Source organism: the organism of the source record quoted next, unplaced genomic scaffold, assembly GCF_019419815.1.
Source record: "Pyrus x bretschneideri cultivar Hongxiangsu unplaced genomic scaffold, Pyrus_bretschneideri_v1 Contig59, whole genome shotgun sequence".
Classification (NCBI taxonomy): Eukaryota; Viridiplantae; Streptophyta; class Magnoliopsida; order Rosales; family Rosaceae; genus Pyrus; species Pyrus x bretschneideri.
In genome coordinates, this window is record NW_025999797.1 from 1,582,315 (window position 1) to 1,609,268 (window position 26,954).

A 26,954-nucleotide genomic window follows, 5' to 3' on the forward strand; every position below is an offset into this window, starting at 1 on the left:
TCACTAGGCGATGTGGGACTCTCAATTTGGCTCAAATCTAAGCTAAGAAACCCAACAAACTCTGCCTGGCGTTATTCAAGCCATCTTCAAATTGGACTGTCACAATCCAAATTCAACTAAAACTCCACCTTGACCACATGCACCAAATTCCGAATGAGCTCTTCAACTTCAACAATCGTGAGAGTCACCAAGCGTACTGTCACGATCCAAATTCAGATAGAGCTCTGTCTTGACCACATGCACCAAATTCCGAATGAGCTCTTCAACTTCATCGATCATGAGAGTTACCAATCCTAAGCGTTGTTTGGGCTTTGAAACCAATTGTTGTGCGGAAACACACTAACGGGTTCCACACACATGGAGTCAATATTGCCAACATTCTCCCCACTTTAGCCACCCTAGAGCAACAGGTATGGGGGTTTTATCAAAAAAGTCTTAGTAATGTGTGTGTGTGTAGTGTTAAAATATCATACATCGATCGTATCTATGAGAAAAGAGTTTAAATATCATAACCTACTCCAACTAATATTGAGGCTTTTTGTGATAAAATCTCACACTTGACGGATTGTGCAGGTGCAGGTAATTAATGTGACATCCCACATCGCCCAGGGGAATGATCCTTAAATGTATATTCCCATTCCTACCTAGCACGAGGCATTTTGGGAGCTCACTGGCTTCGGGTTCGTAGGAACTCCGAAGTTAGCGGAGAAGGGGGCTAGAGCAATCCCATGATGGGTGACCCACTGGGAAGTTGCTCGTGAGTTCCCAAAAACAAAACCGTGAGGGAATTTAAGCCCAAAAGCGGACAATATCGTGCTACGGTGGTGGCGCGGGCCCGGGAAGTGATCCGCCCCAGGTGGGATGTGACAATTTGGTATCAGAGCCTAACCCTGGCCGTGTGTGTGCCGACGAGGACGTCGGGCCCCTAAGGGGGTGTGGATTGTGACATCCCACATCGCCCAGGGGAATGATCCTTAAGTATATTCCCATTCCTACCTAGCATGAGGCATTTTGGGAGCTCACTGGCTTTGGGTTCCGTAGGAACTCTGAAGTTAAGCGAGAAGGGGGCTAGAGCAATCCCATGATGGGTGACCCACTGGGAAGTTGCTCGTGAGTTCCACAAAAACAAAAACCGTGAGGGAATGGTAAGCCCAAAGCGGACAATATCGTGCTACGGTGGTGGAGCGGGCCCGGGAAATGATCCGCCCCGGGTCGGGATGTGACAATTAACGTGGTAACACTATCTGCACGTTGGAAGTGGGCATTTTGCTCGTCTCTCCGATAATTTCCACATGGTATCAGAGTCAGGGAGTGGGCCCGTACTGCCACTTGATGGGTGGGTCTCCTTGGCCCCAAGCGATAATGGTGGGTCCCTTGGCCAAATGCGTAGGGTGAGTCCCCTTGGCTCCAAGTGGTTGTCGATTTGTGGATCTCATGAGGGGGAATGTTAAAATATTGAGGACAATATCGATGTTATTGGAAGTAGGTCTTTGGCCCGTCTCTCTAATAGTTTCTACATGTGGTACCATTCCTTATAAACTACTAGATGCTCCTTTCACTAGTTGATGTGGGACTCTCTATTTCGCTCAAATTGAAGCCAACAAAACCAACCGTTAGGCCGATCTTTCTCTTGAATCTACTGCATCCCAAATTTAAGCATTTTCTCCCGTAGTGTAGATTAGTATTGTGTAACAAAAAGGAAAAGTAATGAACCATAAACCCTATATAAAAGGGAAGAAATTTTAATTCTTATCCTATTGCAAAACTGTTATACGTAAATGCCCTAATAAAATCTCATTTTGCTAACTTGCAAACTCTTCTAACATGAATAAGATAACTCGCTAGGTTCAAGGCACATTAAAGGGAAAAAAAATTACAACTTCCAAATTGTTTTCAAGTTGAAGTTATAAGGTGAAATAGTCATGAAGGAAACTTATTGCTTCTAATCCCCACAAAAATGGTTTAGAATGAGAAGGGGTAACTTTCCTTTATGACTACTTTATCTTATATACCTTGAACACAATTTAAAATATGGCCTCTATTTCCTTTAATATATGCATGCCTTGATGTCAGCTAATCTTTTCTAACAATGCAGCCTAATTAGGATCAACCATCTTAAACACATCAAGAAAGCTTCATCCTGAGAAAGCTTAAAAACTTCAAGATAACCTAATCCTACTATTAAGATTTCATTATCCTTTATCAAATTACAGGAAAAAACGTTAAGCTGAGGTTCCTTACAGGGTGGAAGATTGCAATTCTAAAAGGGCAGATGAATGGACCAGTTTCTGGGTGTTGTTTACGATAGGCAAATATATAATCCTCTTGGTTCTTGCAATAATCGTATTCTATATAGAAATTGGAGTTGGTTTTAGATATATATGTATATACACACGCACACACAAATTAAGGGTATTCCTAAAGTTATCTTTTGATTTATTGTTACTTTCTCTGTAATGTTCGTACTGTTTTGTGTCATAGTCACCCTCTTCAAGGCTTGAAGGAAACATTTTATTGCTGATGGTACAAGCTAAGCACATAATATGTGTATGAGGAACTTAATTATGTTGATTTTTTGTTTAAATGGTTTTGTCTAAGAATACCAGGAATCAATATATACCACAACAAAATTCAGTCTAACAATTTCAATATAATTCTGTCTAACAATCATTGCCAGTGTATACATTGATAGAGAAGACTCCTGCCACAACTAGGTAGTACAGGTACTTAAATAACATAAAAACACCTTTGGCAATTGGTATCAACTATCAAATGCAAAACAAAGCAAGTGAAATCATTATTTTAAAAGAAGATTATATTATATTTCATAATGAGTTCCCCAGTCTCACTCATTTATTTGGTAGAACATGATTAGAATATAATATCACATATTTTAATAAAACATGTTTTATTCATAATGAGTTTAAATAAGGATAATTGGAATTATTCATTCTCTTTTATTTATAATTGTTAATTTGTTCGACACATATAGATGACTAAATTGTAATCGAATGATTGTTTTCTAAAGATACTCTTTAGATGGTGATATAGAGAATGAATAGTTTAAATTATGACGTTAGTGAGGAAAGAAGAAAGTCTTTCCACCAAGGATGAAAGGATTATTCGTAACAACCAATTTGGTGATTGGTGTTGTAGTTTAAGAGAGACAAGTTGCAACCCATCATTAATAGCATTGATATTGTCCTCACTTAATCACTCGTGTAGGCAATAGTTATGGGGCTTTTATGCAAACAGACTCGACGTAATTAGAAATGGAATCATTTGATATAAGTTGTGATTTTTTTTTAGATGACCAATATGAGACTTTTCAACAATCAGTATCAATGCAAAACAAAACAAGTAAAAACAATACTAAAAAAGATTTATATTGTCATATTCATAATGAGTTCCCAAGTCTCACTCATGTATTTGGTAGAACATAATTAGAAAACATTTCTAATTATAAAACATGTTTGATTTATTGATCATTAAGAATGGAACAGGCTGAATCAGGTATGTTGTCATCTTCAAAGGCAGCTAATTATTTGAGAAAGATTGCATATTTAAAGAGGTTACTTGAGAAGTGAAGCTAAATTGTACAAGGAAAAGCGACTTCAAGCTTGTAATTAGTTACGGGGTCAATAAAAAAACCTATACCCACCAACTCCCCATTGTTTTCCCTTCTCCTCCCACCTCCCACCTTCCACAGAATATAATATCAGTTTACAGCACACTAAAATACATACAAACATGACAAAAACACATAAAATAATTCAAAATATTACATGCAAATAAACCACCAACTAAACAAGAGTTAAACATCTCTAAAACAACAATAAACAAATCATTTTTATTCTAATTTTTTTGTAATTTGATTTCTGGAATGCTAAGAGGGTGATTGTAAGGTCACCCTCAATTCCTTCATCCCACATTGCTTCAATTTTCTGCTTGCTTTTTCTACACATTCTTTAAAAATCATTCCCTCTCCAATATTCTCCTCAGAAATTACTTGGTTTAGAAGAGTGAGGGAGAGTTAGAGAAAGAGCCTCAGATGATCAATTGGAGCACAAATTCCACTTGATAATCAACCTCTCTTTCTCTTTCTGTGATCAGTGAAGAAATCAAAGAAAGATTCCCAAAAAATGAAGAACAATATCAATACAAAGCTGATCCTTCTCCACCCTTACATCCAAAAGCAAGGAAGCTCTAACCGCCTATGGCTTCTGGCCTTCATGTCACTATTCACACTCGCCTTCCTCCTCACAATCGTCTACACAAGCGGCTTATACGCGTACTCATCCACCAGCACCACTACAACAACCACAATCCCCGCCCCCACAATAACTGCCACTAACAACGCCGCTCCACAGCTGCCCACCACGGTCATCAACACCCTCCTCCACTACGCATCAAAATCCAACGACACGTTCAAAATGTCGTACGCAGACATCAAACCCATCTCTGACGCGCTCCGAAAATGCTCCACCCCATGTAACTTCCTCATTTTCGGACTCACCCATGAAACCCTACTCTGGAAAGCCCTAAACAACAATGGTCGCACCGTCTACATCGACGAGAACAGGTACTACGCCGCCTACATGGAGGAGAAGCACCCTGAAATCGATGCCTACGACGTGCAGTACACGACGAAGCTGAAGGAAACGGAGGAGCTGATCGCCGTGGCAAAAGAGCAAATACGCAACGAGTGCCGGCCGGTGCAGAACCTGCTTTTCTCCGAATGCAAGCTGGGGATCAACGACCTGCCGAACCACGTGTACGAGGTCGAATGGGACGTGATCTTGGTGGACGGACCCAGCAGCGGGTGGCCGGACGCGCCAGGGAGAGTGATGTCCATATTCACGTCGGGGGTGCTGGCGAGGAGCAAGAAGGGCGGGAACGGGAAGACGCACGTGTTTGTGCATGACTTTGGTGGGACGGAGGTGATGGTTGCTGGGAACGAATTTTTGTGTCGGGAGAATTTGGTGGAGGCGACGGAGACGATGGGACATTACGTGGTGGAGAGAATGGACGAGAGTAGCTTCCAGTTCTGTCGCAACCAAACGACGTCGGTTTCGTCAGCAGCAAAGAATTCTTCTGCTTCTTCTTCTTCAGCATCGGCTTAATTAGCGATTGTTGGTGTTTGAATTTGGTGGTAATAATCATCATCATCATCATCCTCATCATTATCAACATGTAAGATTCAGCAAGTGAATATTTATGGTTTGGTTTTTTTTTTTAAGAATTTTTTTTCTTTGGTCTTTTTGTTTTTTCATGGGTGGGGGGGTGTAAAAATAATTTTCTTTTTGACAATGCAAGCAAAATTGTAATTTCCTTTCCCACTGAAATGAAAATATAAATTCCAGTTTTCATGGAAGCTATTATTCAACATCTTAATTTGTTATTAAGCACTTCAATAATAAATTGAGTCGATCAAAAGCAGAGTGTGAAAATTATTTTGCTGAAGAAGTGTACGATAGAGAAATCAGGAGGTGTAATTTACGTTAATCTCTCTTTTCATATTTACATCCTAAATTTTTGGGTTTGTGTTGGATTAACATTTGTCTTGATTGTCTCCCCATACACAGATGGTCAAAGAAGTAGGATCAAACCATGGTCTTAAATATCGATATTATCGACGATATTTCGTCGATAATATCGTTTTTTTGACAGGGGGATATTTTCACACGTATCCACCTTATTTTCGTCAATATATCGGGATAATATCGATAATATCGGTAATATCAGGATAATATCGGTAAAATAAACATAATAATTCAGTGTGTGTGTGTCGGTGTGTGTGTGTCAACGTGTGTGTGTGGTGTGGTGTGTGTGTGTTATGATAAATTGCATAATATAATATATAATATATATAATATAAATCCCCCAAACGGGCCAACTTTTGAAACTTTTGACAATTTTTGACAACTTTTGACAAGACAAAAAGTAGTGGTGGTTGGTTTCATACTCAAAACCGTGTGCCACTTCCAACTCTTTCACATTCAGAGAATCAGATCATCACACCTCTATTACACCTTTTCGTTTCTTCTTCTTCCCTTGGCCCTTTCAGAGCCTTTCCAGAGCCCTTTCAGAGCTTCAACACAAAGGGTTCCATATTTAAGGTAAGTTTACAAACTTATATTTATATTATTGTAATTTATACAACTACAAAAAAATTTGTGTGGACCCGTACATGTGATCTAAGAACCAAATAATATTTGCATGTTAATTTTTTGAAGTAATTAAGTAATGTTGTATAATTATTCCCCAGGATAATTTTAATATGTTTAATGTTATTTATTATTTTATTAATATTAGGTTTTATTATCAAATTGGATTATTATTCATTAATATTAGGTTTTTTTTTATTATCAAATTGGATTATTATTCATTAAATGGGATTATTATCAAATTGGATTATTCATTAAATTGGATTATTATTAAATTGGATTATTATCAAATTGGATTATTATTCATTAATATGTTTAATATTAAGATTATTTTATTATCAAATTGGATTATTATTCATTAATATTAGGTTTTATTATTCCATATTATTTTTATAATTACTTAAAATCTTGCAATCATTTTCTTTACTTCGTATTTAATTCTTCTGTAGAATAACTTTATTATTTAGGTTCTCTTATATAACCGTCATCACTACTATATTTTTTGGCCAAAATATAATTGCCTAATTTCCATGAAAAATAAATATAGGTACGTTTAAGATGTCTAGTGGAGTTACTAAACGTGATCCAGCTTGGGAACATGAAGACCCAATAGACGGAAACAAACATGGCACAATTTGCAAATATTATGGTCGGGTAATGAAGAGTGGCGGAATGACACGACTTAAGTACCATCTTAGTGGATTAGATCCAGAAAATAATGTCCAACAATGCGATAATATCCCCCCATACGTGAAGGCATTCATCACCACATTATTAAAAAATAAAAAACACCAGAAGGAAAAGAAAACACATGGAATGGAAAATATTCGAGCTGGGCTACGAGGAGAAGTCATTGGCCAAGCGGTTGACAATGATTATGATGATGATGACGATGAGGACAAATGTGATGATGACATAGGACCTGAAGAACAACGCAATTTCAAACAAGCATTACGTGCCTCTAAACAGTCAGAAAGGGAAAGAGAACACCTTCATAAAATTCCTAATAGAGCACAAGGTTCCAGGACGAGTGGTGGTGCACAAATGAGACGGGGAGCAAGTGTTAGAGAATCACAACCAACACCACCAATAGCCCCAAGTTTATATAAGTCATCCAAAACATGTCAAAAGAGTGTTTGGAGTTATTTCACTGGAGGTAATATGAATGAGGGAATGGGGCGCCTAATTAGCAAGTTCTTTATCTATGAAAATGTCCCTGCTGAGAAGGCATCATCACATCATTTCAAAAATATGGTATTGAGATGTCAACAGGCCGGTGTTGGAGTACAACCTCCCACTCCCTATGAGGTAAGAAACAAATATTTGGAAATGGAGTATAAAGACATTAGCGAGCATGTTAACAAGTTGAGGTTAAAGTGCGAAACTAATGGTTGCACAATCATGTGTGACGGATAGACTGGCCCGACCAGATTGTCTATCATAAACTTCATGGTATACTCCAAGGAAAAGACAATTTTTGTGAAGTCCGTTGAGGCTTCAGACCATATAAAGAACTATAAGTATATTTACAAATTATTGAGGGATGTAATCATGGAAGTGGGAGAGCATAATGTTGTCCAAGTCATGACCGACAACGGTTCTGCATTTGTCAAAGCTGGAAAAAAGTTAATGAAGCATCATAATGTGTTTTGGACATCACGTGCAGCACATTGTATTGATCTCATGTTTGAGGCAATGGGGAAGAAAGAGAATATTGCTAATGTCGTAAAAAGAGCTAGAACAATCACAAATTATATTTACAATCACGGTTGGTTATTGGCAAAGATGGTTGAATTTTGCAAAGGAGAAATTATTCGTCCAGCTATCACTCAATTCGCCACCAACTATATTGCATTAGACAACCTACTTAAGAAGAAAACAGGGTTGAAGCAACTATTCACTAGTGATGATTGGGCCAACCACAATTTCAGCCGCTCAAATGCAGGTCGTATAGTGGAAAGTATAGTGCTTGATCATGCTTTTTGGACTCAATCCGAACATGTGTGCCAACTATTTGAACCTCTTTACAAAGTTTTACGGATCGTTGACACAGAAGTGTATCCTACTATGAGGGCAATATATGAGTTGATGTGTGTAGTGAATGAGGACTTGGAAAGAAAACATGGTGCAAGGTGGGTCATAAAGATAATTGATGACCGATGGTATAAAACATTATACCACGATTTACATGCAGCAGGTATAAATTATGTCATAATTTGCTTTAGTTGCATAAGTATTATTTCTCTTATTAGAGTATGTGTTTCTTTGAATGACATATTATTTGAATCCTCGATACCAATACAGACCCGGTGTTGGAGATGATGGTACCCTTATACGTGTTGTACATAATGTATACTCTAAATTAGACCTTGCATTACCAACAGTTGGGCAATTTGGAAATGAGGTACACAATTACTTAAATTATAATAATTACATTGTTGGATTAAGCTAACACGATTTATTGAATTCAGCTAACATGGTTTAAAGATGCAAGAAGAACTTTTGGAGAACCAACATCAGTTGCTGCTCGAACAAAAATGTCTCCTAGTGAGTGTAAACATATTTCACTATCAGTTTATAATAGAATTTGTTGGAGTTATTAGGCTTATCAACATTGTTTTTCATTATAGCTGAATGGTGGATCATGTGTGGGACTGATGCACCAACTGTGAGAAAGTTAGCAATCAAAGTATTATCACAAACAGCTTCCTCATCTGCTTGTGAAAGAAATTGGAGTACATTTGCATTCATACACACAAAGCAAAGAAATAGGTTGGCTCATAGTAGGTTGGAAAAATTAGTTTATTGCTACTACAACATGAAGCTTCAAATTCGAGATAAGGAAGCAAAAATAGATCATGTCGACCGTGGTGACCCACTAGATGTGTTTGATATTGTTGTTGAAGATGATGATACAGAGGGTAACCAACTTTATCAATGGATTAGACCTCTTCATTTAGATGATGATGAAGGCAACCCAGCTCTAAGAGTTGCTGAAAAAGCACGTAATGAAGGGATAAATGTAGAAAGAGTATTAGAAGAGGAGGTAGGATCTAGCAGTGTTGACTCTTTCAAAGAACTTTTGCGCCCAAGACCAAGAAACACTGGAATTCCACCTTCTTCCAATCTTACACAACCACAAGATCCTGTTGATACTAATGATAGCTCTAGTACAAGATCAAGAGACTCACCTACCACCGGAGGTGGGAATGATGAAGGATATAGTGGAGCTGGAGGTAGTGGTGGATATGGAAACTATGTTGGACCACCTCCTGGATTCATGAGCCCTTTCACTGGTGAGGCAAACTTCACGCATGCAACACAAGATGAGGACCAGGAATTGGTGCCATAGGGAAGGACTATACTCGTAGAGAAAGAGGCAAGGGGACTTTGTCAAGTCAAGAAGATGACTCGTTATCTATAACTTCGGACTCTGTTGGAGTGAGAAGTAGTAACTATGGTTATACTCATAACCAACCATTTCCCTACCCTTCATATCCCATTCCTGTTGGGATGGAATCGAGCGACTCATGGAAAGAATCCGAGACTCAATCTTCAAATGATTTTGCTTATGGACAACGTCAACCAATCTCGGATCCATATGGATGGCATGTTAACAATTACATGCAAAACTATTTTGGGGATTTATCATTTGATGACTACTCTTCACAATACACTTACTTTACACATAGAGATGATGAAGATAGTGAATATTTTGAACCTCATGGGAACTCTATGTGGTACTAAGTCACTCATGTATCTTACCCTGCAATGTATAAAGTGTAAAATATTGTACTAATTCATTATATATAAATGATTATGGTGTGTTTAAACTTCTTTCATTAATTACTACATATTTTCTACACTCACAATATTTGCCAACTCGCTATATAATCAACTTAAATCAGTTAAATCCTTCATGCAATGCATTTCCTTCCAATTTTTTGTGATAAACTAATAGATAATAGACTAAATAACCATCCTACAAAGTTTCAATAAAAATTTCCAAGTTTTTCTTACAATTTCCGTGGCTTTTATTCAATTTTTATTGATATCGATAATATCCCGATATTTCCATCAAAATTTCCGTGTTTTTGGACTAATGATATTTCCGCTATCAGCGATATTTTAGACCTTGGATCAAACTAACAAATAATGATTGCTCCAACTACCTGAGATTTTCAATTGTTTGACGTGTTAACTGAACCAAATTCAAGTACCTTGTCGGCAAAACCAGCTCAACAGCTTGAGAAATTTTTATTATGACAGGAACACAAGTGGTACATCATGTGTTTTTATGTAAGTAGTGGAAATTTTTATTTTTTAAGTTATTAACTTTTTAACACATATATCCCATAATTTGTATAGTGACACGTGATGTACCATCTCGTGTGCCAGTTACACTGAAAAATCTCTCCAACTGCTCAAGCCTAATACAATAAGGCTAAATTGGATTAATGTTCCCGTGGTGAGAGAGTAATCAATACATAGCTCTTGTGGTGAAAAAAAATTGGAATTAAACCCTCATAATGAAATCTATTAGAATTCAAACCCAATATTAACATTTTTGTCAACTATCTGTTAACCCATTTGGCCTTCATAACTAAAGGGGATGTGGCCGCTAATTGGGGCGTGGGGATGTTTGGCCAGGTTGATACTCAGATACAGATAACGAGTTCAATATTGCAATCAAACATCTTTGAAAGTATTGCATAGAGCCATAGTGAAGCACGTCTATCAAATAGTAAGGGTAGCCGGACTGCTTCTAAAAGATTGGCATCAAATGAGACTAGGCTTCCTGATACTGGTGTCGATCGAGCAGTTGCCTCGGGGCAGGTTTTACGATCTTTCAGTTCACAAACTTCTGCTTCAAGGACAAAATTACCTCAAGCTTCAGTTAAACCAGCTGAAAAGGAGATGATCAGGTGAACATTAAACCGAATTTAGATTCAACTTTGTGATTTAAAGCATAACCAAAGGGAAAAAAACTCATTCATCCAAGGCTATGAATTCTTTGGTCCATTCTTCGATTCCATTCAAAGCTTTTTTGTCTATCTGATGGAACCACTAGCTTTCTTTAATGCAGCAGTAGCCATCGCATTAACATTAATAATAAATTTGGAGGAACTGATGGTGATTTGCTTGCCCAATCAATGGAATTTCGCAAGAGAGTTGAGGAGCAGTACGGTAATTTCCTCCAATGCTTCAATTAGCTATCTAGAAAACAGACAGAGTACGGGTGGAAATGTTAACAAAAAGTTGACGAAAATTTTAATTTTGGACTTGAATCTTAACAGACTTCACCACGAGAATTTAAATCATAATTTTTCACCATGGAGCTATCCTTTGATTATCTTATCACCACAGGAACTATTAATCTAATTTGGCCATACAATTATGGTCTAGCAGTATTCATCTTCACTTGTAAGTGAGAAATTTTAGGTTACATTCTCGCCAAAGACAAATTTGTACCACATTGTTGCTAGCCCATTGTGAGACTTAGTCTATTCCCAATTCATTTAGTGTAGATAATATCGTTTGTTAAAAATAAATAAAATATTTGGCCCTACAATAACAAAAGCGTTTATGGTGCACGATATTGGAGTAATTGTTTGTGAACTATCATTATAATTTTGGGACTTGTTTACAGTACATGCACTTGACTGTCGTCATGTATGGTCAAATATAACATTTCTATTTTTTGGTTGCATATATGGTTAGATAATAAATATATTAAGTAAATACATCTGCCATAACCAACATTTTTACATCCATGTACATTAGATGTTATAATATAGTGGTTCATTTGGTGACTTCAAAAGTGCAACTTTCACTCTGGAAAAGGAGGGCACCGCTGCACTAATGTGAAATTGTGACATGTAAATGTGGTGGAAAATATATATATATATATATATATATTTAATAGCGATATCATGATTATTTATTATAATATAAAGAGATGGCAGAATTGATATATAAACAAAATGATATATCATATATTATAAATCATAATATAAAGAGATGACAGCATTGATGTGTCCCACGTTTCTATTCGAAGGGAAAAAAAACAAGAACAGAGCAAAACATGCCGAATATGGCAAAAAACAATAACAAGCAAAGCCCAGAGAGAAACAAGACAAACCACAAGGTCCACAACACATCATCCCAAACCTCCTACTATCTGATTTTCTAATTAATCTAACAATTAAAAACGATTCACGGATGACACTTTATAGTAACAGATAATAATAATGTATATATTCGCAAATTCGATTTTCACCTTTTTTTTTTCTTTTTAATATTTAATAATTTAACTCACTAATGTTTTCATTTGTAAAGAAAATAAAAAACAATTCTTGACTTAAAAACATGGTGAATTCTCAAACATTTGTTGTCACTCAGATGAAGATTTGTAAAACCGCTTTGCAGCTGGGTTGGTTCTCCGCACCCCCTCCTTCTATGATTCTGATCGTGTTTTGCCTTCTTGCTTTGTTGGCATCAAAAGTTTTCCCTTGTTGGTCCTCGGATGATGAATATGGTTGCTAGTGTTGGCTACTTATTTCTTTTACTGAGTATTTTAGAGGCAAATTTGGTGAGGTACATGATGGTTGTAATAAAGACAACTTGCATCGACAAATGAAGCCTAATTAGACCGTCATGTGCTTTGTTTGAGCTTCTTTGCCTACTTGGCCTTCTAGAAGCTATTGATGTATGTCTTGATTTTATAAATGCTTTTAAGTTTTTCTGTTAAACGTTGCAGAACTAATTAGCTATTTAAAAACTGCGTTTAGCCATAGTAAGAGTAATGCGAATAATATGCACTTGTGTACTTTTCTTTTTGTCCTTAACTGATTACCATTTTGTTTCACATGTAATAGTGCTATAAAGAAGTAAACCAGGAGGTATGGAGATCTTGAAAAACCAATGGAAGGACCTCATCAATGGTCCGTACAAATTAAGGCCTTCCCTACTGAATATAAGCATTCGATCAAGTATATATTTTGCGTACTTATCTCGATTACAAAAAGGTTGTCAATGTAATATGAAAAGCAGAGCTGATATAAAATCGAATACGAAATAGTTAGGTCACCTTTGTTGAGTTAGAGTAGTAGAGCTTTTGCACAAGTCTAGCTCAGCCTACTTAAGATTAAGGACTACTGATCAAATTTAAGGAGAAAAGTTCTGTGAAGTGAGTGGAGGCATGGAACACCCCGTCGTCCCGATCACCATTGAACAAAATTCGTTTATGTTTTGATTTTGCAATGCTGCTCTTGACTCATTCAACAGTATACAAATAAGTTGATAATGTTTTGGACATTAAATTGTGACTACGTATCTATTGTTCGGTCTAGATACTCCATGTTTGTTCTCTTTCGAGCTTAGTATAGACTTCACGACTGATTCTTGCATAGTGTTACTGAAGTGGTTCATTTCGCCTTATGATCCTTTGTGCAGGCCAGATAATCCTCCGAATTTAAGGTACTAATGGAGGAATATATCAGCCTCTGCACAGGAATGTTTTCCATGGATAACAAACTTTTTCCCATTTTTTCGACGCTTTATCTTTTCATATTCTCCTGGTTACAGGCTTTTGTTTCTCGGTTCCTTCCAATGCCTTAGTACTCAGTGGATCACCATATGAGTTTGAAGGTGATAGAGCTGGAGATGCATTTTGGGTGATGCGTCTTATTGGTTACCCAGGTGCATGCTCTACAAATGGCTCAGACATTCCCACAAATGATGCCGGATGGTGATCTGTAATGCTGCTTAAGATGCTTGGGCTTCCCTTTATGTCTAATTTATATGTTACTGATGTCCTTTCCTCTTGTTTTCCCCGTTGCTCTCGTTTTGTTCATTGCTGGCGGCCAAACAATTCCCGTGGAGCTGACACTGATGATGGTAATCTTCTTCACCTTCAGCAAGTCGTGGCCTAGGAAAATCAATAAATCCCGGTCTTCTAAATTGTTGCATTACAGGTTTGTTGACATTGGTTAATCAGGATGACAATATAACTGCACTTCAGGTACTAGTTTTATATGCTGTTTGTATCCTGCCGCTCTAGTTTCCATAGAAGTTGAGTTGAATGACTTGTTGAAGGTGAGAAACCCGTCCGGTGAGTGGATATCGCTCCTCCAGTTCTCGGAACAATTGTCTGCAATATCGGAGATATGCTAAAGGTAAAATTAATGTGTGTAATTAGGTGTTCCTAATATCTGTACCAACTCCTGGATTAAGTATCAAGTCACTTCTCTCTCTAGGATGAGTGCAGATTTACTCAAATGGTTTAGACGATACCGGGTCTGTGTAGCATATGCATATCTCTGTGAGGTATGAGATTAGCCCGTTCCTTTCGTCTTGTAATGCGTTCTCCCCGCGTTCTTTCAGTTTCTGTTTTCTCTGTTATTCGTGTTTAGGTGCTAATCCCCTCTCTCAATGCTTCATGTTGTTTAACAGACAAATTTTGACACAGCAGTGGAGCCTTGGACTTTTGTAGAGAGAAGACAGGCGGAGCTAAGAAATTCGAAAGAGCTGTTTATGGCGAACATTTGGTTAAGTACAAACGAACTTCGTACATTAGTCGAAATCTAGTGTACGATACATCGAATGAAAATGGCGAACCCTAAAGATTGGGTATTTGTGAGTCGAAGAGACTGAACTCGGACAAAAAATTCAAGAGATTTAATAGGATTCAAATGAACATGAACAACTCCTCATTCGGGTATCGAAACACGAAGCAAACTGAAAACATAAGTCACTGAATGGGATGTTAATACAATTGATGTTTTCCCCTTTTTTTAAGGGGGCGTAGACTGAGATGCGCCAATCAGCAATAACAAAAGAATGCGGTATAATAGGGAGGTGCACCTTATAATCTAACATTACAACATTGAGATCGATATAATCTAACATTATATCTGGAACAGACCCTCATTAAACCAGTATCCCAAAGTTCAAGTACACGACCCATTTGCAGAAACAGTTGCAGCAGTAGTTTCTTTTAGATGAAGTGGAATACCTGCCCCCAGCTCTCTCAGCCGGTCTACTATACCGTAAAGAAATTCAAAAGTGAGTCTATTTTGTGCATTGAGATCTTCTCTTATGTGTGGATGAATTCGGAACCATTCCCCCAGCATCTTGTGCACATGAGCGCGAATCATCCGCCAAGGCACAGGGTATTGTTCACAAAGCTTCAAATACTCCACCAAAAGATCTGCCTGGTCCAGTGTCCCATCTTTCTTAGTTTCTTCATTCTCAGCTGCCCATTCAGCAGTTCGAAACCCAGCAAAGAGAGCTGGATTCTCAAGAAGCGACTCCGCGGAAAGCACCCCATCAGCACCAGTCGCTTCCAAACAGTCACGAACATCGTCCATGTGCCTGATGTTACCATTGGCAAGGACGGGGATTCTGAGAGCATTCTTGACGGCCCTGATGGCATCCCAGTTGGCCCGGACTTTCTTCTGGTCTTTCTCATCTCTGGTCCGGCCGTGGACAGCCAAAAGTGAGCAACCCGCATCCTCAAGCATCCTAGCATACTTGATTGTATCCTCTAAATTTGGAAAGATTCGGACTTTGCATGACACAGGCACATTCAGGTTTTGAACCAAGTTCTCTACCAGAGATTTTATAAGAGGAAGGTTATCCATTAGAAAAGCTCCGTAATTCCCCCTCCTCGCAATACGCTGAGGACACCTGAACACGAATCCACACATTAACTAACGATCTGAGGATTCCAATCCCTAAATGTCATACTAACTCAAAAGGGTATTTGGGAATTCAAATTAGTTGTTCGTGTGTTGTACGTTTCTAATGCCAACAAGTAAACAAAAATTCACTTCGACAATTGAACATTTCGGAATTGTTAACACTAATTTCATTCATAAACAAAAGAATAATTATCTGGGATTAGATAAGCAATTACCCCAAATTAATGTCGACATAATCACAATGAGGCTCCACTTTCTTTGCAGCCTCCAACAAAACTTCAGGATCATTGGCACAAAATTGAACAAATAATGGACGGTCCTCCTGCAATACTCTCAAAATTTAATCCATCAATTAGTAAAAAATTACTACATTAATCACCAAATTAAAGTAAATTTACCTTGCAAGTGGTAAATTCTTGCTCCCGGTACTTCTCACTCTCGGTGAAAATGCGAGAGTGGAGCATCGGCGTGTAGGCGGCATCGGCCCCGTACTTACGGCAGAGCATACGAAACGGGAGCTCCGAGTTGTCCACCATTGGCGCCACAATCAGTTTGGGCCGCCCCAGTTTCGACCAGTGAGCCCATGCCCGCTCGATGCGCGACTCGCCAGTCAAGCAGCGCAGCGGCGTTGTAACGGCGAAGGTCTGCTGTTGTTGCTCTTCTTGTTGTTGGTGGTGGTCGGAGCAGAGGGAGTCGTCGAGGTCTTGCGGTGGGGCCGAATGGAGAGTTCGGGTTCGGATTTGGGATTCTGCGGCGGTGAGAAGAGAGGCCATGTGAGATTTAGGGGTTAGGGGATATAGGGTTTTGGGAGGGAGAAGGGGTAGATTGGAGATTTTGAATCTCATAGGCGGACGACGGGAATGGAGACGGAGAAGCAACCCATCAACGCCTTTTGGATGAGGAGGTTGTGGGACGGTTGCTTACGCAGTGGACTCCAGAAGTTGTGCGAACAGCATCGCGTTAAGGTCTAAAGCTAGGGTTTTACGACATGGCGTTCTAGCGAGTTAAACCCATAAAAGCCCATTGAAGTGACCAAATTGGGCCTTCAAGAGTTTTTTGTATTTTTATTTTTTTTTAACAAATCTACACTAAAAATTCATCTAAACTATGGAGAAGGAGATTCAAATCCGGGTTCTTGAGTGCATATGCAAATGTTCTTAACCAATTAAGTTATAACTCACTTGCTTTTTATTTATTTATTTTCTTTGAATTAAAAGTTTTTTGCTCAACAATATACATTCGGGGTGCCTTTTTATTATTTTTTTTTTATACAAAGATAACGGAATGGTTCATGGTTTGTTTGTATTAAGTCACACAGTAAAAATCGAATTTAAGACATTTCATTGACAACTGGAGTAGATTGTAGTGCTAGTAGCTATAACATTTATTAGTAGGCGAATATATGGACAACACTAAAATGAAAGTTTTTTATATTGACAAGAATATCCCTTTTTAAAAGAATAGTGTTAAAGTCATCAATTTATTCACTAAACGTGTTATTACCTTACTTGGTAGTAATAAATAAGGTTAAAAGTAGACTCAAATATAGAATGATCGAACATTGTCACGTTATTTAGAGTATGTGGGAAGAAATTCAACATATCGTAAAATTTCAATTGTGCCAGTTAAACTAATAAATAAAAAGATATGTAAAGTTCTTGTTACGTAAGTAGGTTGCGAGTCCAAATATAAAAGGTGCGTAGGTAGACATAGGAGAGCAATGAGAATTTAAGTGCTAAAGTTTCTTCGCTAAGTAAAGAACAATTACCTCCCATGGTTATGTTTGAAGGTGAAGTCCCTCTTATAGTGGTGAAGCGGAGAGTGAGTTTAGCTCGTAGGTACACACGTCATGTGTTCATCTATTATGGTATGAATTGTTATCTCATTCATCAAATCAATTAATCGTTTGAATAGAAAGCTGTGATGAATGACGCAATTAAGAGTCCTCTAGATCGCTAATGGTGTCGTGGGTTAGGTTTGTGGCTGAGCGATTTTATGGAGTACACACTCCATTAGTACACACTAATAGACTGCTTGGCATGAGCTTAAGAGGTCTTATTTCCATGGTTGGCATGTCTGATGCGCGAGTTCAACTGAAGCGGCTTTCTCCGTTGGGCTGTCATACAAGGCTTCACCTACCTCACGTAGTGGTTGTCAGATTAGGCATATCATTCACGCGTTGGCTCGAGAGGTAAAATCCTCAACTTTTCTCAGAGCAATTCCACTGGAGAACTGATAAGCCGGTACCCAGTCAAATAAATGGCCCGGCACCCAGGCTTTGCACTCCAGCCCAACAGATAGGTTGGCACCCAGCCCAAGCCAGGCAAGAGACCGGCCTAGAATCGAAAGACCCATGGGACAGCCTACATGACACAAGCTGACGTCAGTCACTTTTTTTTTTCTTTTTTTTTTTTTTTTGTGCCAAAGAGGGAGTTGTTGTGGAGGCTAAGTTCGTCGGAAAATCTGAAAAAAAAAATGCATAGACAACATGTTTGCATCAACGCAAAGGTTTCCAACACGATTTATAAGTTAGAAACCATAAGAATAGGATTGAGAACTTACCCAGGTGAAATGCAAGAGATTTCACCGAGAATTGGACTTTGAACTCGTTGGAGTTTGTCCATTTTCCTTTGTTGGAATCACATCCGGGAATTAAGCCCTCGAATTAACCACAAAAATTGCAACACAACAGGATTTAAAGCTCAAGAACACAATACAGTGATAGAAACATCACCTGGGTTAGAGATTGAGAGCTCAAGCTCTCGGCTTCAATGGTAGGACCTCGCACCATGCACCAATGCCGCATGCAAGGCCATGGTTGGGTTCCTTGAGCTCCAGGGATTACAAACATAATATTTTGTGTTTGATTTGTTGAAGGTTTTGAAGAGGAAGGAGAAGGAGAGCTCACAGAAGTGAGCTGGAAAAGAGAGTGAGGTGGAGAGAAAATAGATAAAGAAAGAGAGAGGGAAAGAGAGAGAGAGAGAGAGAGAGAGAGAGAGATATCTAGTCAAATGATGGGAAAAAGGTCATTATTTTAAAGGTCCAATTGGAGATGCATTTTATTTAATCATATTTTAATAAAATGGACTAGGCTATTTTTTTTAGGGTTGAATGCATTTGGACTATTACTATTCATTAGGATCATCACTGTTTACTGAGTGAATTAAATAGGCTGAGTGCTAGCGCATTTTTTTTAGGGGCGGAATTGCTCTCATTAGATGACGGAAACGGATTTTTCCAATTTCACCCTACATAAATTACCTTTTGACTTTTGCCAGCCACCTTCTCCCTAAAACCTAAACCCTTAGAGTGGCTTGAATAACTGAAAATCAAAAGAAAACAAAAAAAACTGATCGAAAATTGAACTGAAATTATTGGTTTGGTTTCAATTTTGGTAGTTAAATAACCCAATTGAACCGAAATGAGTGCAATATAACATTTTCTAATCGAATTCCAAGTCAATTATTAGCCTAAAGTCAATCTAAGACTAGATAACCCAACTTCAGACTCAAATATATTCAAAGTCTTATTACCTAAATTTTTTTTCTTCATTTTCTCTCGAATTTTTGGGCTATTATAAAAAGAACTTTGAAAACAAATTGAAACCAAACCAAACTAAACCGAAAAAATCAAGTCAAAATAATTATGTTTCTCCTTTATAAATTGAAAAAACAAACCTGTGGAGCCTACAATGATTCTAAAAATTCAAAAGGCAACACGTTAACTTTTTCTTTAGAAAAACAAGATTGCCCTTATTAAATGGGTAGGATACACAAATTTTCCCACGCGCAGCTCAACAACCTTGGAAGTTCAAGGAGCAGACACAATTGCTCAAAGCTCCCTACTCGTGGCATGGAAATGTTAAAAGTATTAAAATTAAGATTAATTACTAAATCCTATATTTAATACAATCTCAATTGAAGAAATTGAAGATCAACTCCATCAAATAAGGAATTCTCTTCACAATCAATTAGGGATACTCCCACCATTATCCCAATATATTATCTCCTAAATAATATCTTGGGAATATTATTTTCTCAGGCATCCTACGGATGACATACCTTGACCAATAGGATGCTACCATGTGTAGGGCAAAACTCTAATACCATGGCCGGCCATCTCCTCCTATAAATACATCCATTTCCTCAAAACTTTGGTAAGCTTTTTGCTATGCATACAAGCCCTAAACACTCACTTTTTTAGAGAAACTAACTTAGGCATTGGAGATCCAGTGGCCAATCTCCCCCCCAAACTTTGTGGGCACATGAGACTTTGGACTTTGATCAAAGGTGTTGATTGTTTTTTAGGTACAAATTCATCAAGACTGAAGAATTGGTGCTTTCATCGAGAACTTAATTCAAACACTCAAAGAAGGCTCTCACATTCATGTTTTGAATTCTTCCATTAAATACATAAATATTCCAACACGTTTCTATTCTTAGAATCTTTTATATGTCCCTTGAATAGTCCTGGGAAAGAAAAATGATATGACGGAAAATTCTAAAACAACGACAAATGGCGCTCCTTATGTACTAGGGTTTTCTCCCACACGATGGATCATGGAGCAAGAATGATGGACATAAACTAAATTATTTAACCTTGTTGTATCTAGTATATTTCTTTTATTTGTATGTATCCCCTCAAAAGTGCTCTGATTCATTTCACAATCGGATGAACTTGTAATAAATCCATCCTTTGCAAATTAGGTATACCATTTCCATAAGTATACCACCATGAAACTGAAAAAAAATAAATAAAAAAAAATAAAAAAGCACACAATTAATATTAAAATAAAAAATAAAAAAACCAAACCGCCTAGGACCTCCTAGGCGATCCCCTAGCTCCAGATCGATTTTTCGAAACGATTTGCACTAAATCGCAACAGGCCTTCACTGCCTAGCGCCTAGGCCAATTTTTAGAACACTGCTCCCCACACGCAAGCCTAGAAAGCCAGGTGCTCCAGCTTGTAGCAAGGTGGGTTAGGCCCACCCTATGACCTAGATCCGTGTCTCTTAGGACCCAAACCGGTCTAAACCAACTCCAGATCAGTTTAGCTGAACCATCGGCCAACTGAAAAAAATATCGACGACCATTTCTAGCCATTTTTTGGCGTTCTACACCCATTTTCAGTGTTTTTGACCTTTTTTTTTTTTTGCAAACTTGACTTCTTTAGGCTCAAATTTCGCGCCTGATGTTCACTACACTTCCACCACTCATGGAGATGCACTTTAGACGAGCTGCTCAACTTCTAGTGGCGATCCATAAATATCCCAAAAAATTACGGACTTGACTAGCACCCTCGCACAACAGTTTACCTTGACAAGTCAACTCCTCGTGCACATCAACAAGCAACGCACTCTTGACAAGGTGTCCCGAAGCAGGACATAACTGATGATAATATTTTTTCCCACAAAAAATCGCTTAACCATATAAACAAGGCGTTCTGGCAGTGCACTCCCTTATAAACCCCCGCGAAAATATTTTCTCCCCACCTTAGAGCACTAGAAAACTATCCATTCCCAGAAGGCTAACAGGTGAGTGCACGTCCATGGTGGTGGTCCACACTTTGACGAACACTCGAGGCCCGAATCCAGCACAGTGTTCATTCTCAACATGGCTTGCATGGAGTTTCTTCCACCTTATACCAGAGCATGCAACATAGAAACATAAAGAAACTCAAGAATTCTCAAGCTCAAGTTCAAATGGCACTCAATGCCTGTCACAACCACGATCAACCTGCTCATTAGCTAGAGACAAACGACGTGTAACGTAGCCAGCCGAAAAAGCAGCACAAACTTGCAAACTACCACTAGAGACAACCAAGGTGCCATCGCCCAACAAAATCAAATCTAAAAGGAAGTAAAAACGCTCAAACTCAATATCAATTGGCAATCTACGCCAAGCGTAACCACGAGCAACCAACTCATCAGCCAAGAACGAACTGTGTGTACTGTAGCCATAATACGAACGAGCAGGACATAAGAAGGGCAGCACAGACCCACAAGTCATCATCGGGGGCAATCGAAGGCTTCCCAACAAAGGAAGATCCATAAGGAAGTAGCGCACGTAGACCATCGACGAAACACCACATAATAATGCCTATCCTCGGCTCACGCCGAGCCAATATTTCAAGTCTCAAAGCTCCAGAAAAAAATTAAGCAGAAAGAAAATTAATCTTTTCTTACCTTTGTGCGGCACAGAGAAAAAGAAAAACAACGATGAACAACTCTTTGCAAGGGCAGGCAAAGAAGAAGGCTAGGGAAGGGGGAATAAATTTCCATTGGTTTTATCTCTTTCTTGTTGGGAAAAATTGGTCTCCAAATTTATTTAACCCTCTACTTAAGGCAGGCTTAAATAGGTTTTGGTGGCAATTGGTTTCCTTTAAGTAGAAGAACTACATCAAATTAGGAAACAACTCTCTGCTTACCCAAGTAGCTTGGGATTTCTACACTTACTGCCCTTTTCTGCTTGTAGCCTAGCAAGTGTTGGGCCTTTGTGGTGGCAAAAATAGTCCCAAAGATCCAAAAGATGACACGTGAACTTTTTTCTCAAGTAAGACAAGATTGCCCTTATTAAATGGACAGGTCACACAAATATTCTCACGCGATGCTCAACAGCCTCGGAAGTTCAAGCAGGGGAATACGAATGCTCAAAACTCCCCTGCTCGTGGCATGGAAAAGTCAAAGGTATTAAAGATAGGCTTAAATTCTAAATCCTATCTTTAATAAAATCTCAAATGAAAATCAATTCCATCAAGGAATCCTCACAATCAATCGGAGATACTCTCACCATTATCCCAAGATATTATCTCATAATTAATATCTTGGGAATATTATTTCCTCGCGCATCCTCTGGATGACATACCTTGGCCAATAGGATGCCGCCATGTGTATAGCAAAGCCCTAATACTATGGTTGGCCACTTGCTCCTATAAATACATCCATCTCCTCCAAATTTTGGTAAGCCTTTTGCTACGCATACAAGCTCTGAACACTTACTCTTTTTAGATAAACTAACTTAGGTATCAGAGATCCATTGGCCAAACCACTTCCCAACCTCATAAGGGCGTGAAACGGCTTTTGTTTTTGATCAAAAGTGTTGATTATTTTATAAGTATAAATTCGGCAGGACTGAAGATGACATATTTTTGCTACTAGAGAACCAAACTAAAATAAACCGAACGCACTCCTAAATTTGAAGGTGCCGTAGTTTTACCGCAATTAAGAATATTTTCAACATTAAAGTCTTAGAAGAGTGGGTCTTATTAATTCTTTTTATAAGATGGGTGGTCATATAAACTAATCCAAAAGTAATCTTTGATTCTTCAAGAGGATAAATGGCCCTTGTGCAAGACTTTTTTGTTATGTTTTTCATTTCAAGCAATTTTAAGTTACACTAAAAATAAGAAAGGTTTAAACTTGAAAAGCAATGTGTTAAAGAAGAAATCTATCCATCAAAGAGATCATTTATGAGTGCAAGACCTTATTTATAAGTGGAACAAAAAGTCATTGTCTTTCTCTAAAAATTATCTTATTAGGAACATTATGCTACATTTATAATTCATTTCTGTATATATAACGTGTTTTATTTTATTTTATTTGTAAGAACATCGATATTTGATATTGAAGAAATGAACTAGTGTAGTACAAAAGCAAAGAAGAAAGTGGAAGCCAAACAAAACAAGAGAGTAATGAATGTTTAGGTGAGCTAAACTACTTAAAAAACTTGGCCATCTAACTATTATTATAGTCTTACTCTCGTCCTATACAAGATCATTAGAATGAATCAAGACTCTGTAATTTAATTATCAATTACTAGTGTAGTATATTTTTTTTACAAAGCAATTTGAAAAAACAATTACAATCATGTGACAATCTTACAATCACATTCAAGAATTTTGTCATAACGTCGACTGATTTGTGCCTGAAATTTATGGGATTGAGCTTGTGTATTTGAGCTAGCCACATGTAAATGATGAGGAATTGACAACGATGGAGCACCTTGGGGACCATAGATACTTACATAGAGGTTTTATTTTTTAGGCAATCCCAAATGCAAACAAATAACAAACTAGTGCAAACCCACACCAATTGGGGCCCATAAGTGGTCAAAATGATGAATTGCCCACCCACAAATGTTGACTTGAACATTACTTTTCCCACTACTACTACCCCCACCTTTGAGGCAAAGACATTGCAAAAAATATATTAATAAATAACAATAATTGCCCACCCACAAACTTTGACTTGAGCTTTAATTTTCCCCAACCGATCCTCTTCGGATCTTTTGATAAGTATTTATTAGGTACGGTTTGTATTTAATTTTAAATAAAAATATTAAAATAATTTCTAACCGCACGATGTACGATTAACGAATATGATTCATGAATTTCTAGAATCCTCATAAAAATGATCCGGAGGATCTGGATTCTAATTTTCCGACCCACATCAAAAGCTTGAACTCCATCATCATATTTGTCACTTAATACCACGGTCTAATAATATTCTTTTTTACTTGTAAGTGAAAGATTTTAGGTTTGATTCTCACCAAAAATAAATTTATATCACATTATTGCTCGCCTGTTGTAAGACTAATTTCGTCCCCCTTCTCCTTCTAATAGATTATATCGTTTGTTCAAAATATAAAAAAACACCATTTTTGTCTTTGAAGGACTTTGCAGCCCCTTTTGTAGGCCAACAATTTTCTCCTTAATTCCCTCCAAATTCATCCAACCATTTTCTCAGGAACCAAACAGAAAACACTCTCTCTCTAAATAATCCCACCTCTACCAATACCCAATTAGCCTCGCTGGAAAAAAAAAACCCAATTAGCCGTTCCCAACCAGCCAACCTGCCAACCCCAAAGTTGCCTTTGGTCAACCGTCACAAATACGACATGTTGGTCCACTTCTTTACAATTCTTTGACCCGGTACCTTTCATTTCTTTGAATTTTCACCTTTCCCTACACTATTTTATTCAAAAGAAAATGAAAAAACCTAAACTTGGGGTGATGGAGGGAAAAAGTAGGCATCATGATCCATCCAAGACAAGAACCAAAGTAAAAGCAATCAATCCAAATACAAAAACATCAAGTTGGAAAGAACAGTCCCCAACACCCACTCTCTTCTTTTTCTAATCAATTACACAAATCACTCTATTACACTAATCACTATTAATACGGATTAAATTAGTTAAGCAGGACAATGTGTTTTCGAATCAACATGTATAATACCAAATCCACTATCATTGTTTCTATTTTTGTTTTAAATAAGATTTAATTCACATTGTTTGAAGAGAAAGGGAATCCCCATATTGTACAGCACAATGAACTAATTTGACTCAACTCATCACCTCCTTCGAGATGGAACTGAGTCCGACCGAGTCAGTCCGAGTTGGAACTGTAAAACTACCATCACTGTACTACCATTAATTCCCCTCCCAAAGCAAAAAGAAGGAAAAAAAACCCAAAAGATTCAACTTTGATGATCTAAGAAGATTCTAGAATGAGATTGGAGGTCTCTGCAACTGAGAGAGAGTGATTGTGGTCACCTTCGTAGGTAACCACTAGCATTGCCGGATCGTCCAGAGCTCTCTCTACGTGTTTTCGAGCCGGGCATCCTCTTACGCTGCTGCATTTGTAGTATCCCCTGAAAATTTACACAAATCAGAACAAGAACTGAAGAACAGAGCATAAACTCCCAATAGTTCAGAGTTTGGGGAGGCAAAAAAGTCCAACTGAAGTGATTTAGCTCGAGCGATCGAAGCTTTGGATCGGAGTTCTACCTTGGATGTGGAGATCCCTTGATGGGTTTCTGTCCGTACTTTCTCCAGGAGTAATCGTCGGGTGGGATATCCGCCATCTTCAAGCTTATAGCTGGAACTCTTACAACCCTCTTCTGTCTCAGCTTTCTGTAACGAAACCCACAATCCAGAATTTCAATTTAGTAAACAGATTAAGAGAGGGATTAATTAAGTTAATCAGAAGCTAAACTTTGATTAAGAGAAAGACTGGAAAGAGAAAGGGACCCACCTCTTCTTAGAGCAATGGCAGCGGCCGGAGGATCCAACACCGCACTTCCCAGAGCCCAAGTTCTCGGAGCCGCACTTGCGCTTCAGCGAGGTGGAGGAAAGCGGCGGCTTTCCGGCTGAGGAAACCTGGGACAAATTGGTAATTTGAAAAGCCGAAGACGACATTGGTTGCTTGCTGTCGGAGTCGCCGGTCAACGACGACATAAACGACGTCGCAGCTGAATACGAGAAATTTATAGTGTTAGAGGAGTCCATAGTGCTCTCGAGCACCATACTGTGGTGATGGTGATGAGGAGGCGGGATCTGCTGGATCGGCGTCGCATGGTAAACTTCGGTGGACTCTAAAGGAGCTTGCTTGACGACGATGTCTTGGCTATGGCTCTGGTATTGGGGTTGGAAAGACGACCCGGAAGTCAAAGTCAAAGGGGCTCGCCGGAACCGGGCGTGGCCGGTCCGGGTCCGACCCAGAAGAGAAATGACCTTCTTGAACTTGGAAACGGCGACGTCGGCGACGGCTCTGCAATCCATGTCCATAGCCGTCAACGGATACTTCTCTTGGTGCTGGTTCTGCTGCGTCTGCGACAGCAACCGAATAAGCTTCTCGACGCTCTCGAGGCCGGAAGCCGCTTCCTGCACGGCGTTTTCTTCCAACTTGGCGGAGAAGCTGCTATTGCTGCTGGTGTTTCTGTAACCCATGAAATCAACGGCCATATCTGACCCTCTTGAGCATAACAAGGAAAAGGAAAAGCAGCAGAACAGAGAAAGCAGAGAGGGGAGAGGAAAAAGGAAAAGCGTAAAAGAGAGGGGGGAAGGGGTGTTGATAAAGAGGAGAAAAACGGTTACTCCACGTATCACAGTACAATTACAGGAATGGAAAAATATAATTGTTTTTTAATATCCGATATGGGATGGTAGCGGATTTGCTATCCCTAAAATATTCAAAAATACTATTTTTATTATTTATTTAAACTATAATTTATATTATCCCTCTAATAAAAATGAGATCTATGTACGTTAGCACGACTTATATCTATTAAAGAAATGATACAAATGA

The 26,954-nt window shown here is 38.4% G+C and overlaps 4 protein-coding genes across 5 annotated transcripts; 2 read left to right on the forward strand and 2 right to left on the reverse strand.

Moving 5' to 3' along the window:
• The first annotated feature begins 3,758 nt into the window (after window positions 1-3,758).
• On the forward strand, window positions 3,759-5,386 carry LOC103961586 (protein IRX15-LIKE). Its single transcript, XM_009374158.3, has one exon. It carries the CDS (start codon window positions 4,143-4,145, stop codon window positions 5,121-5,123), a length of 981 nt encoding a protein of 326 aa, XP_009372433.2. The 5' UTR covers window positions 3,759-4,142; the 3' UTR covers window positions 5,124-5,386.
• A 563-nt stretch (window positions 5,387-5,949) lies between these two features.
• LOC125471206 lies at window positions 5,950-9,966 on the forward strand. 2 transcript variants are annotated; one of them, XM_048571404.1, is made up of 3 exons: window positions 5,988-6,119; window positions 6,715-8,714; window positions 8,798-9,966. In XM_048571404.1, exons 2-3 carry the CDS (start codon window positions 8,705-8,707, stop codon window positions 9,517-9,519), a joined length of 732 nt encoding a protein of 243 aa, XP_048427361.1. In that variant the 5' UTR covers window positions 5,988-6,119; window positions 6,715-8,704; the 3' UTR covers window positions 9,520-9,966. The 2 variants fall into 2 exon arrangements, with proteins under 2 accessions (XP_048427360.1, XP_048427361.1); XM_048571403.1 differs by lacking the exon at window positions 8,798-9,966 and having other exon boundaries at window positions 5,950-6,119; window positions 6,715-8,241.
• Window positions 9,967-14,904: 4,938 nt separating this feature from the next.
• On the reverse strand, window positions 14,905-16,823 carry LOC103961587 (tRNA-dihydrouridine(16/17) synthase [NAD(P)(+)]-like). The gene is made up of 3 exons (XM_048571413.1): window positions 16,270-16,823; window positions 16,087-16,193; window positions 14,905-15,857 (listed from the first exon to the last, which is right to left on the reverse strand). The coding sequence occupies exons 1-3, from the start codon at window positions 16,714-16,716 to the stop codon at window positions 15,119-15,121; spliced, it is 1,293 nt and encodes a 430-aa protein (XP_048427370.1). The 5' UTR covers window positions 16,717-16,823; the 3' UTR covers window positions 14,905-15,118.
• Window positions 16,824-25,095: 8,272 nt separating this feature from the next.
• On the reverse strand, window positions 25,096-26,718 carry LOC103961588 (probable WRKY transcription factor 15). Its single transcript, XM_048571308.1, has 3 exons — window positions 25,902-26,718; window positions 25,655-25,780; window positions 25,096-25,518 (listed from the first exon to the last, which is right to left on the reverse strand). The coding sequence occupies exons 1-3, from the start codon at window positions 26,609-26,611 to the stop codon at window positions 25,359-25,361; spliced, it is 996 nt and encodes a 331-aa protein (XP_048427265.1). The 5' UTR covers window positions 26,612-26,718; the 3' UTR covers window positions 25,096-25,358.
• Between the last annotated feature and the right edge of the window lie 236 nt (window positions 26,719-26,954).